At 35.4% G+C, this 13739-nt stretch overlaps 1 protein-coding gene across 4 annotated transcripts in view; it reads right to left on the minus strand.

Moving 5' to 3' along the window:
- The window catches only part of LOC131668403 (protein white), a 625545-nt gene that overhangs the window by 99153 nt on the left and 512653 nt on the right, over nt 1-13739 (minus strand). For all 4 annotated transcript variants that reach the window (XR_009302267.1, XM_058942531.1, XM_058942521.1 and 1 more), the window contains one exon: nt 10751-10979. Coding sequence is in view for 3 of the 4 variants with exons in the window: in XM_058942531.1 (XP_058798514.1) it covers nt 10751-10979 (229 nt within the window). In the remaining variant the exon portion in view is untranslated. The remainder of the gene's footprint in view (nt 1-10750; nt 10980-13739) is intronic.

The following is a 13739-nucleotide window of genomic DNA, read 5'->3' on the forward strand; positions in this document are numbered from 1 at the left end:
GATTTGATTTGTTTTCTTACCAGTGCCTATAGAAGCTTTAATTGCTTGTAGAATTTTCTCTCGTTTTTGCAATGGAAGTCGGTAGGTGCTGCCTGGTATTTTTTCAATTGTACGTCCGTAAAAATACGAGTACAAGCAAAACTGATCCTGTCGTCGAAATCTAAGTTGAACAATTTTTTTTCCTTTTTGCTTTGTATCAACCATTTGATTTTGATCTTTCTAGATTTCTCATGTACAGATATTGGTCTTTCTGTAATTCAAGTTAATTCTAATTAAGACAGTGCCACTCAATTTTGCCTATCGCCGATCCCCATTCTAACATTAGTTTCATGCGTCACTAGTGTACATGCACGGTGCACTATTCAGTCGTGAGAGTATTTGCGCATCCCGAATCCTATCTCTTTGAAATAATTTGTGCAAATGGCTGCGGATATAAGCTTCTGAGTTATCGGTTGAAATTTTTGGTTAGGTAGCATCCCTTGTCGCGATTATGTAGTGCATGTGCAAATAGTAAATGTATATGATAATTGTTTAACTTAATGGAACACAGGTAAATTTTGAGTGATACTCACGCGTAGGCGATGGCGTACACACAGGGTACTTAAATATTGAATCGGTGGTATGATCAATTACCAGACAACAGCGACATGGAGTGAATGAACCAGTAGCTCTCTTGAGTACTTGCAATCATTCACAACGCCTGTGCTGGCGTTTCGACTGTGCGCCTGAGGTAATCATGACCTAGCTGCGCTTATACATGGGCAGTAGTTATACACTCGATTTTCGAGCACAGATGGGCTGGATCAGTGCACATTGGCCACGTTACACCTACGCAAAGGTCAACAACTACCGCAGGGATATTTTTGACTCCGTGTACAATATTTTGTATTTTTTTGTTTTTTTCCGTCATACGCTCCCTTCCAGATATAATGACCTTACATGTAAACATATTCAATCATGCTTCAAGAGCGAGCTCTATTCATTTATAGAGCATCAACCTTTATCTATCAAAAATGAAGTACCAAACTCATCATAGGAATCGCGCAAGGAGAGTGAACCTAGAGCATTAAACCTTGGTGAGTGCTCGTTGTTGAACTAGCTCAACGGCGTCTTCCGCACAATAGTAGCGGTATAGTTTCAGCTAATGCCGGCGCGTTTTAAACACTACCCCACAGAGTCAAACTAATTTCTGGGACTGAGAAGAAAACTCATGCTTTCGAATTGAGAAAAATCTTCTGGGCTTGTAGTCCCATCCTGCCTATTTGTGTTCGACTTACTGGTCTTTCGTTTTGACACACTTACGTGTATCTACCTATCACGCATCCTGGCTACAAGTTACCCTACTAAGTAGCTAGAATATTTATAGTCTAGAGACTCTTTCTAAGATTTGGTTTGTTTTGTCCTTTCCATATGTTACATGGTCAGGACTTTTTCATCTCTTATCTAGCAATTCTCTATCTTTCTATTGAAGCGAGAGTTCTCGTTTCATTTTCGCTTTTTTCATCGCTGGGGTTCGAGATGCAAGAGATAAGAGACACTGTTTATTTACAAAAGTATTTACTACTTTTTAGAGTCGATTAGACTAGACCTTATTCTTCAGTGTTTTCTTTTATGTTTTGTCGTCGTCTTGTGATTGATGTTGTGTACGTGTTTTTGATCTCGTGATTGGTGGTGTTCTTTGCTTTTCTGTTCTTTTGCAATTTGAACACCTTTGTCTTTGCTTTATGTATTTTCTCGTGAAATCACTGAACCTTCTGAAAATCTCTCTGTTTCAAACTATGACTTGTTCAGAGCAGGACCATTTCTGGCCTTTCTTTTCTATCGCTTCTATTAGAGGTTTCCTTAAATCTTTTTCAATTTCATTCAAGAAAAGAACGTACCTTGATGTTTTTAACCTTCCACAATGCACCTAGGACCCTTACTTGAGCCTCTCTTGTGTAAATAAGACTTAAAGACTCCAATTATAGTTAGGAATTGGATGGTGTAGTAGTCCAAATTCAGCTATTTTTTCTATTCTGCTTTTAATTGACGAAAAGAATCTATTAGTAGTTCGGTCTTTCTCCTCCGAATTCCATCTTTGTCGCTAAATTCGGTTGATTTCTTCATCAATCATGAGTTCTGCCTTCTTGATGTCGATTCTGCCAGAACTTAGATCCTCAGATTCAATTCTAAGAGTGAAGAATGACATATTTTTCCCTTTTTTGGCGCAGAATTTGGTGACCTTTCTATCTAACTCAAGATAAATTGGATTTACGACAGCGAGAGTCTGCATAGCAGTCAGAGAGGTTCTTTTGTATGCCATTGTGGTCCATTTCAGCACTTTTCATTGAGCTGAGTTCAATACCTTTCGAATCTTGCAATCTGATCTGGAACATCACACTGCTGTGGCATATGTTAGCTTTGGCAGGAAAGAACCTTTATATATATAATTTAGAGATTTGAACTTGAGTTCCCACGTTAGTCTTACAATGTTTTTTAATGCACTATAATTTTGAGCACAGGCTTCTCTTACACGTTTAGCTTAGCTTACAAGGAAACCCCCCCAACCCGACCTCACCGATTTCAATAATCTTTTGATATGTTATAGTTCATCAAAAAATAAGACATACGTATTTTTTTTATCGGCGGAAAAACACTTTGAGGGGGTGAAAACAACCCTCAAAGTTCACCCCCAAAAATAGATTTTCCAATGTATCTCAGCATCTAATTGATATTTTACGACCAAACAAATTTCATATCACTTCTCATGTGAAAAGCAAACTATTCTAAGCAAGCAATTCCGACCACAAGGAATGCAACCCTTATTTTTTTTATTTAAAATACTATCTATTTCATGGCTATTTTTATGAAAAAAATTAAAATAACCCGAAAAAAATTGGAAAAAATATTACCCTACATAAAATACAAAAATAAAGTTAATCTAGTCAAGCTTTTTTTCAAACTACCCCCTTAAAGTTGAAAAACCACCCCTAAAAAATTGTTTTCAATACATTACAGGTGGTGTTGATAATTTAGTGTAAAATACGTTAAGCATCATTTATACTGTACAAACACAACTATCTCGTGCAGTTTCGACCACAAGGGTTGCAACCCCTAATTTCTGTCATCGAAATTTTTACCTTCTTTGTACCTATTTTTTAAGAAAAGTTCATAATGAGCATAAAAAAATTAGAAAAAATATTACCATGGATAGAATAAGAAAAAAAAATTTACTTCTCATTTTTAAAACCACCCCTAATGTTGAAAAACCACCCCCAAAAAATTGTTTCCAATACATTACAGGTCCTGTTGATAATTTACTGTAAAATACGTTGCTCATCACTTATAATGTACAAACACATTTATCTCGTGCAGTTTCGACCACGAGGGTTGCAACCCCTAATTTATGTCATCGAAATTTTTACCTTCTCCATTCCTATTTTTGAAAAAAAGTTCATAATGAGCTTAAAAAATTGGAAAAATTATTATCGTGGATAGAATACGAAAAATATGTACCAATTCAAGATTATATCACCTAACAAGACCTAGAACTGGGACAACGTTTTTCCAAAGTATTTTGTTGCGCCGATTCCGAATCTGTCCGGAAAAATGATCCATCACCCAGTAGCAATTTCTAAAACTCCCCTTATATCCCAATGGCAATTTCCCGCACTAACCCACACTATCAGAATGCTTACAACCCCCCCTAATAACCCCCTAAAAACCTCCAATGAAAATGCCGTTAGCCCCCCACTAATAGCCCGAAGACATAGCTGAGCCCCCTTGCAACCTTATGGCAATGCTTGCAACCCACCGAATAACATAATGGCAACGTTATCAACCCTGCTAACCACTGGGGTTATTAGGGGGTTATTAGGGGGAGGGTCTTATGGGGGGGGGGAGTTATTAGGAGGTTAATGGGGGGTTGTAAGCAATGCCATTGGGGGATATTAGGAGGATTATTAGGGGGAGGTTTATTACCATCGCCATTCGGTGATTAGGAGGGTTGATAGCATTGCCATTGTTTTTGTTGGTTGAGTTTTTCTCCTTTCTTGTGACTAAAATTGTAAACTGCCAAGTAATATATATTTAATTGATTTTTATATGCGTTACTATAATTCATTCAGTTACCAATTAAAAACAATCAAAAAAATTAGGACGGATTTATTGTTTATACTTCTTACAATAATGATATTCTTCATAGAAGTGCTCGAAACATAATGATTTTTTGCACCAACCGCAACGTATAATAGCCACATTTTTGCATCCTTCTATGTCACAATGTGTATTGCAGGAATCTCCAAAACTGTAAGCAACAGGATCGTCAAAATTTTCTGGTTTTTTAGTGAGGTAACCACTCTTGAACCAGGAATATTTAAAAAGATTAGTATATCTTGGTGAAGATAATTGATTGTGGACTAACGACTAAAGTTTAATGATGTTGTTTCTTTTATGTAAATCCAAATCATAATTCATCAAAATTACGGTATCTGAAAATTGGCGGACAAAGTTCTTCCATATGCGAAATCCAAAAACATCAAGTGGCTGAATTTTTCCCGTTGTGCCAGTCGGTATTTTTTTAAAATTTATAATTTTATCACGTGGAGTTACAGTTTCTATGGCACTGTCACAATGACCGCTCCAGGAGTCAAGCAACAGCATCGTATTGGAACCTACATTAGGGAAATATACTTTTTGCAGCCATATTTTAAAGAGATCTACAATCAAAAATCTTATTTGTAAAATCATTTATAATGACATTAATTGTAACTAGATGGGATTATGTATACCTGTAGTCAACTTTCCAGATTTAGATGCTTCTACGTAAACATTTTCGGGTCTAAATAAAGTGGTTTCAACAATGGGTCCAAACTCACCGCTAGATTCCTTCAAAACTAAAAAGAGTTGTGACAGTAATTCTCCTGCGGCTGATATGAGTGGCTGTATAGTATAACTGTGGGTTGTTGAAGAAACTGACTGTACTAAACACTGTATCTGCTTTTCTCCTTCAACCGCTAGCGTTCTTCCGGAGTGCATTTCCAGTTGGAATCCGCTCTGATCAGAATTAAACACATTATGAATTCCAATTATTCTTATGCCTGCTTTAACATCAGCAATAAAAGTATTTGCTTTAATCGTTAGTTCTGAATTACTTTCTAGTGTTTTCTTGGTTATAAACTTATTTATTTTCCGGGATACTATTCTATGAGCTTTCTTGAATTTACAAAGCCAGTTATCCGAAGCTTTGAATCTTACATCTTCTGATCCTATAATCTTTTGAGCTTGCAATGCCCATCGACGTATGTCACGATCATGAATGATGTAACCAGCGTCTACTGCTGCTTTAAAATTATCAAAAGTGTACTGACAAATTCTTGCAATTTTTTCTCTATAAGTACCACCTTTGTTGACTGTATGAGCCCAACGTTTCAACTGACTCACAGATGAAACTTTCTTAAATTTTTGACGTACACTTTCAACACTTAAATTTTTTTTTTGCCACTTCTCCAGTATTCTACGGCTCTTTGCTTATATTCAAAACTGACATCTTCATTGTCTTTGGTACAATGGTCGGTGGGTGCTTCGGAATCGTCAGGAAAATGGTGTTGAACTTCATCTTCTACTATTTTTGCAGCATGATCTTTGTAATCTTCTTGAAAATCTAATGTATCTTCAACGATCATATCTACTTCATTGAAATCATTCACGGAATCTATTAAAATGCTTTTAATTCTTTCCAACAATTGAATCTCTTTATAATTTGTCTCACTTTCAGGTATTTGTAGAGTTTGAAAGTAAGCTAATAATAAATTTAAAACGTTCAGAGCGTTAATTTTCATTTTTTAATCTGAAATAAAAAAAAATATATATATATATCTTATATATCTTCTATTATATTAAACAGAAGGCGCGAAATTCTCCGTGCGTCCGTCCATCCATCCGTCCCCTTTTTTTCCTTATTTTTCCTCTGTATAGGTCTCTCCTGATATCGCTGGAAAAACGTTGTCCCAGTTCTGGGTCTTGTTAGGTGATATAATCTTGAATTGGTACATATTTTTCGTATTCTATCCACGATAATAATTTTTCCAATTTTTTAAGCTCATTATGAACTTTTTTTCAAAAATAGGAATGGAGAAGGTAAAAATTTCGATGACATAAATTAGGGGTTGCAACCCTCGTGGTCGAAACTGCACGAGATAAATGTGTTTGTACATTATAAGTGATGAGCAACGTATTTTACAGTAAATTATCAACAGGACCTGTAATGTATTGGAAACAATTTTTTGGGGGTGGTTTTTCAACATTAGGGGTGGTTTTAAAAATGAGAAGTAAATTTTTTTTTCTTATTCTATCCATGGTAATATTTTTTCTAATTTTTTTAAGCTCATTATGAACTTTTCTTAAAAAATAGGTACAAAGAAGGTAAAAATTTCGATGACAGAAATTAGGGGTTGCAACCCTTGTGGTCGAAACTGCACGAGATAGTTGTGTTTGTACAGTATAAATGATGCTTAACGTATTTTACACTAAATTATCAACACCACCTGTAATGTATTGAAAACAATTTTTTAGGGGTGGTTTTTCAACTTTAAGGAGGTAGTTTGAAAAAAAGCTTGACTAGATTAACTTTATTTTTGTATTTTATGTAGGGTAATATTTTTTCCAATTTTTTCGGGTTATTTTAATTTTTTTCATAAAAATAGCCATGAAATAGATAGTATTTTAAATAAAAAAAATAAGGGTTGCATTCCTTGTGGTCGGAATTGCATGTGCTAGTTTGCTTTTCACATGAGAAGTGATATGAAATTTGTTTGGTCGTAAAATATCAATTAGATGCTGAGATACATTGGAAAATCTATTTTTGGGGGTGAACTTTGAGGGTTGTTTTCACCCCCTCAAAGTGTTTTTCCGCCGATAAAAAAAATACGTAGGTCTTATTTTTTGATGAACTATAACTTATCAAAAGATTATTGAAATCGGTGAGGTTGGGTTGGGGGGGTTTCCTTGTTAGTACCTTGAAGCCCATTTCAATTTTTACTCCAAGATATTTGATCGTCTCTTTCATCTTTACGTTTCCTGTTCCAATTTTAACTGTTAGATGTCTTGCTTGGTTCAAACTTTCTTTCAATAATATTAAATATGATTTTTTTACCGCTAGTTTAATCTTGTGAAACCTGAAACACTCTATCTACGTCATATCCTGCTTTTTTCAGGACACAGAGTGGCTTATCGAAGATGATGTGCCATCTGACTGGTCAAAAAATTGAACCATGCGGGCACCCTTTAGTTACTTTCTTTCTAACTTCGTCAAATAAAGTAACTTTTCAGTAACCCATGGGTATTCTTTGAGCATTTCTTTCTTTTTATTTCGACAAATAGGTTGGGCCACCATTGGGCGTTGAATGATCCTGAGATATCTAGTGGAACAGCTGCGGCGTATTCGAAGCTATTGCTAGCTTCTATTTTTTCTTCAACCACTCGTAGACAAAAGAATGCATTATCTGTGGATTTTACATATCAAAATCCGTACGGATCCGGCGAGGCTCATTCGTCGCTGTTTATAATATTTGTCATATGATTTATCATTAACTCTTCCAGTATCTTGCTTATTCTAGATAACAGGCAAACCTTTCAATAATGTGATAGTATTCCACTATTCCATCTGCTATGAAATAATATCAAGTTAAAAAGTCTTGTTAACTCTGGTTGTAATGGACCAGCCTTTTCCAGCATCATTGCCTTTATCCTGCCTGTCCCTAGACTTTTCCCGGTTTAGTTCACTCCTAGAGTTTCTCTAACCTCTCTGAGCATAACCGGCAGTTCATCGTCCGCCTCTGGGGCCTCGTGCATGAGTCTTCGTACGTCCCTGTGCGCTTCAGACTTCGTACTTATATTGTCGTCGGGAACTAGCACATTCAACAGAGGCTTGTTGGTTTTGACACACCCTTTAATGGTTACTCTATTTAATCAAACTGTGCATATGACTTTCGTGCTACTAACCTTATTTGCTGCCTGTTTAACAGCAAAGACTAGGTATTTTTCTCGCTTTTGATGGTATAGTAGTCTTTCCAGCTTTTCATACTTCAACGTTTTTCGAATCCGTATTGTCTTTTAAATTTTTCCTAGTCTGCCTTCCTTGTAATGAATCTCGGTTCCGAGATCTTTTCTAAAGGAGGAGCTGGATCTGAGGAGTTATTCATAGTTATCGAAATTGGTTTGTGACCACTTGTTGTCCTATCCTAGTAAATTACCGACCAGTCCTTAAGGAGATTCCTTAGATTTGTTGTGTAGATTGTCAGATCTACATCTGATTCTCCCTTTATGCCGCGGTATGTCCTGGGCTGACCGTTTCTATTAGCGATCATCAGGCCGAGGTTTAGGATGAATTCTTCAAGATCTTCTCCTCTCTCGTTAGTCTTATCCAACTAGAGTTTTGCCTTGGCATTTGCATCTATACCTATCAGTATTTTTTTTCTTCTAGATATCTGTGCGCTCTTCCGATCTTCTCCATTTATTGCTCTAGATCATAGCCAAACTGATAATAGAGACTACTCACGTAAATCTCTTCAAAACTCTCTTTTAGCTGTACGCATGCACAGTGTGAGTCGCATAACTCTGAGATTTTAGTAGCAGATTATGTCGTTCGGATCGAACAGAATGGCCGTCATAAAGCTTTCGTTTGTTTTGGCTCCATGTTAAAGCCAATACTGCTTCTTAACCCTATGATATTACCTTTTCAGTTATAGGGCTCCTGAACTAATGCCACCTTAAGTTCTCAATCGTAACAAAATATATGAAAAACTTCCTAGTGAAATAATAATATGCGATTTTATTTTTGGTCTATAAATTTCAATTTATCATATGATCTACTTAGACAACAATTAACCAGTGTAACAATTGAAAATTCAAACTGGTGAATATAGTGAGTCTCAAATAACGTGCCAGAAACAACGGATTTTCGAATATCATAAATAGACGAAGCATTTACGTAACCTTCAGGTGGTTACAACCTCATGAATTTATTACATAACTTCGAAAATACCTTAACTTCAGAAATTCTGCTCGCTGAAAACTTTAAACCTACCGCAGATTACTTCGAAATATAAATACGAAAAGCCCCGATCTCGCAAATCTTAAACCTACGACATATTAATTTTAACTCTTAAATTATAAAAATCCTGCAAATTTAATTCCACGACAGGTTAACCACGATTTTAAACTCCTGAATCTCCGATGCTTCGAAATTCATCTGTCGTGGATTTAACTCTTACATCGTCCTGGGATTTTAGAGTTTAATATTCGGCGTTAACCGGCTGTGGGTTTACGCTTTGCAGAACTTGAAGATTTAGAGTTTAAGTTCCAAAATTGACCTGTCATAGATTTAAGGTTTCCAGTGCCCTGAATTTTTGAGGTTATGATATTCTCGAAATTATGTAATAAATTCACGAGATTTTAAACATCTGAAGATCGCGTAAATGCTTCGTTTCTTCATTATATTCCGTAATCTAGTATTTTGGTATGTAAGTTGAGGCTCTTTGACCAATAATAATTTTTTTACAATTAAGAGGGGAATGATCGATATTTTCATTAAGACTAACCGGATACTTGTCGAATTTTCTATAATGACCAAGTAGTGCACACGTTTTTGCTTTCGTTATTCGCTGAGCAGTACTTTTCTGACCACGCCATTTAGACTTTTCTGTGATATGAGCTGTAACCTATCCCTTTGCATGCCATTATCTTAATTGCAAACACAATCGTGATAAATTTGGGCTCTGAATTCGGGTTGTATTCGGGTATGCAAAGGATTTTTTTCGTAATCTTCTACGTGGATCCAGAACATTAAAAAAACTCGTTTGTAATTGCTATCGAATCCAGACCATAAAAGTCAATAAGTTTTCTATTTTCGCTAATATCCGCTCATACCCTAAACTAGGAAAAAAATTGCCGGCAAGAACTAAATTTAGTCGACTTTTATCTTTCGACGAGACATACAAGCAAATCTAAAGTATGACAGGAAGAGCCATTTTGGATAAACACTAACCTAACGCTACAGTCAAAATCTGCGTCTATCGAAATCGATAGAAGTCACTGAGATTTCCCGTTTCCAACTAGAATCCTCAATGAATGCTGTAGTCAATAAGTAGCACTTTGGCGCCTCGGTAAACAAAGTCGGGGAAATGAATAACTATGTCATAAGCTGTGATGAGAAATTTGGCCGATGGTTAAAAACCTCAAATTTTCCACCCTAAGCGATGCATAAATGTTTCATATAAAAGAATCATTGGCCAATAAATACGACGAAGATTTGTAACATTCCCCAGATGTTTCTAAAAAAATTTTCAGGTCTGAAAATTAAATGTTTTAATGCCATAAAATTGGTCGATTTTTGATACATGAAAATTTTAGAATTGAAATATTAAGACCCGGCAAAAATCTAAATTATCCAAAAATAATGAAATTTATTTTAAAGAAATATAATTTTGCAATTTTCTTATTAGAAATCATCCTGCATTTATCTTTTATTCAAAAATTCGTAGGTCTTTTAACTTTAACTTTGTCACAATTACAGCTTACAGAGTAAATTATTGGAGAAAAACAGTTCTTTGCTACTGGTTCAGTAGAGTAAGTTCCTTTATATCTTTATTCATTAATTATAGATAATTGATAATCCGGCGACTGGACTGAAACCATTGTACGATACGTGAACAATATTTTTCTCTTGGGTAGATGTTTGGGTTATAAATTTTATCAATAATCAAATACTTACCAAATGATGTTGCCACATTAGTTATAAGAGTTACAACCGCGACCGTAACTAAATAGTGCTTGATATCAGGATATAATCCTATCATCGGATATGAAATAGTTGTAAAAATTACTGGCACTGCAATAAAAATAGGTGCTTCAGCAATAGTTTTACATAAAAAGTAAACTTCCGTTCGATACATTCCATTTTTTTGTTCTCTGAGAAATATTGGAAGTTCTGAGCAGAAAACCTTGAATTGAAAATATGTTCAGATTATTTAATGTAAGACAGTCAACATAGTATAACATCTTACTTTTTGATATAAAATCGTTATAAGACAAAAGGTTTCTAAAGACTGTCGATTTATTACCCTGCTCTTCCTACTATAAAATTTATCAAATTCATATATAAATATGAATATAAATATGTATGTATATATATATATATATATATATATATATATATATATATATATACCGGGTGTTCCAGACCATCCGTACAGCCATTTTAACATCGAAAATTCGTGTTTTTGTGAAAAATGTTTCAGATGAAAGTTGTTTACGACAAAGGGGGTCATCTATCTGTATAATTAGTTTTGACCTTGAACATCGTTTTCATGGTCATTTGAAGGTCGAATTGTTTTTTTAAATGGGAACCCCTATTTTTCCGACGTTTGGATAAGGTATTATGTTGAGTCGCGCTATGTGCGAATCCGGGGTCAAAAAGAGGGGTTTCCATTACAAAAAACACTTCGACTTTGAAATGACCTTCGAAATGAGGTTAAAGGTCAAAGGTTTTTGGTGCATTGGATGGTCCACTCTGTTCTGAACAAATTTTGTAGAGGTCATTTTTAGATATCTTAAAAATTAAAAAAACGCTTATAAGCAGTTTTTCAAGCATTTGACCGTAAATCGACCTTCTCAAGGCCATGAAAAAAAATTTAAAAATACCGTTTTGGACGTAAAATTTTCCGCTCTTTCCGAATCGGGTGTCAAAAATAGGGGTTCCCATTTAAAAAAAACAATTCGACCTTCAAATGACCTTGAAAACGATGTTCAAGGTCAAAACTAATTATACAGATAGATGGCCCCCTTCGTCGTAAACAACATTCATCTGAAACATTTTTCACAAAAACACGAATTTTCGATCTTAAAATGGCTGTACGGATGGTCTGGAACACCCGGTATATATTATATAGGCCGATCAATGTCAACCGGATCACTGCTGTGTCCAAAATTTGATGTGACCAAAAAAATCGTGCAATGACTCATTTTAAAGCTTAGAATATCTACTTTCTGATGCTGTGTGCGTCTTTGCAAAATCCAACATGGCGGCTCCAATATGGCGGCTACAAGAGACAAACTCGTAAACAAATAATTTTATTTTTCAAATTTTTAGTCATAAATGTTAAAAAAATTAATATTTCATTTTTTTTATGAAAATCTGGCTCATTTCCTACAAAAAAGTAACAGACCATTTTCGCTAAAATGAAAAATAAAAAAGTTATAATTTTTTGAAAATTTTCAAAAATAAAAAACTTTGCGATTTTTTTACTCAGAAGGAAATGACTTTGGAAAAAAAATTTAAGGAACAAAATTGCTTGACATTCATCAAAACACAAGTGTGAATTTTTTCGAATTCCTTTTAACGATTTTTTGCTTTTTGGATTTATCGGATTGTTTGAAAAATTAAAAAACTTCCCAAGATCTTTTACAAAAATTCATAAAAATCGCTCAAAGGAATTCGAAAAAATTCACACTTGTGTTTTGATGAATGTCAAGCAATTTTGTTCCTTAAATTTTTTTTCCAAAGTCATTTCCTTCTGAGTAAAAAAATCGCAGTTTTTTATTTTTGAAAATTTTCAAAAAATTATAACTTTTTTATTTTTCATTTTAGCGAAAATGGTCTCTGTTACTTTTTTGTAGGAAATGAGCCAGATTTTCATAAAAAAAATGAAATATTAATTTTTTTAACATTTATTACTAAAAATTTGAAAAATAAAATTATTTGTTTACGAGTTTGTCTCTTGTAGCCGCCATATTGGAGCCGCCATGTTGGATTTTGCAAAGACGCACACAGCATCAGAAAGTAGATATTCTAAGCTTTAAAATGAGTCGTTGCACGATTTTTTTGGTCACATCAAATTTTGGACACAGCAGTGATACGGTTGACATTGATCGGCCCATATATATATATATATATTATAACGGGATGGCATCCGTTTTAATTTTATTGTTTCGCTCGACGCGCAATCGTATCGGAATGCGCGCGGCGAAATCGAAATATTCATGTTTGCTAACTGGAGAGCAGGAGGGAACGGGGATCAGTCAACCAACTTATTACTAATGATAACAAAAAAATTCCCGTTTGAATTAAACATGGATTAGTTTATTATTGTCTGTAAACTCTATAAGACGCTTACATCGCTACAAGAACATGCATCGCTAGTTCGTTTACAGTTCTTTGTTCGCAATATTAATTCAAATGCACGCTACCGATTTTTAGCGATTCGCCGGTACGAGGGAAGAGCAATTAAGCGCGATCGTTTGTCAGAAATCGCGATATAAAGCTGACCAGCTTACCTTAGATATACGGTCGCACTATCAGAAGGGGACAAATCAGTATGGCCGCTTCCGATATCTCAGGTTTTAGCTCTAACTTTCTCCGTTGTCTTGTCGACTTCGCAAGAGGGGTTCCGCGCCCTCGTGGTCACCTACGATGGCGAAACTTCACACACATCCTCCAAACGGCAACGACAAAGAAAACTTCGATATAAGTTATCAGCTGGTTTACTTCCACACTCTTTTGATGTTCGTTTTGCCCTTCTGTGCTGCTAGGTGCTCGGATGGCTAATCCTCGACTCGTTCTTTCCTCTTCGCGCTCGTTTCGTCCCGTCTCGTACCGAGTTCCCGTTTTTCGTTTTCCCCAGTCGGTAAGTGCTGCCCTCATAGGCAGCCGCGTGATTGAGACGATAGCGCAAACAAGACGTTTACCGTCACAGCCCCCTTCC

The sequence above is a fragment of the Phymastichus coffea genome, unplaced genomic scaffold (genome assembly GCF_024137745.1).
Source record: "Phymastichus coffea isolate CEN01 unplaced genomic scaffold, Cenicafe_Pcof_1.1 PCOF00006, whole genome shotgun sequence".
Classification (NCBI taxonomy): Eukaryota; Metazoa; Arthropoda; class Insecta; order Hymenoptera; family Eulophidae; genus Phymastichus; species Phymastichus coffea.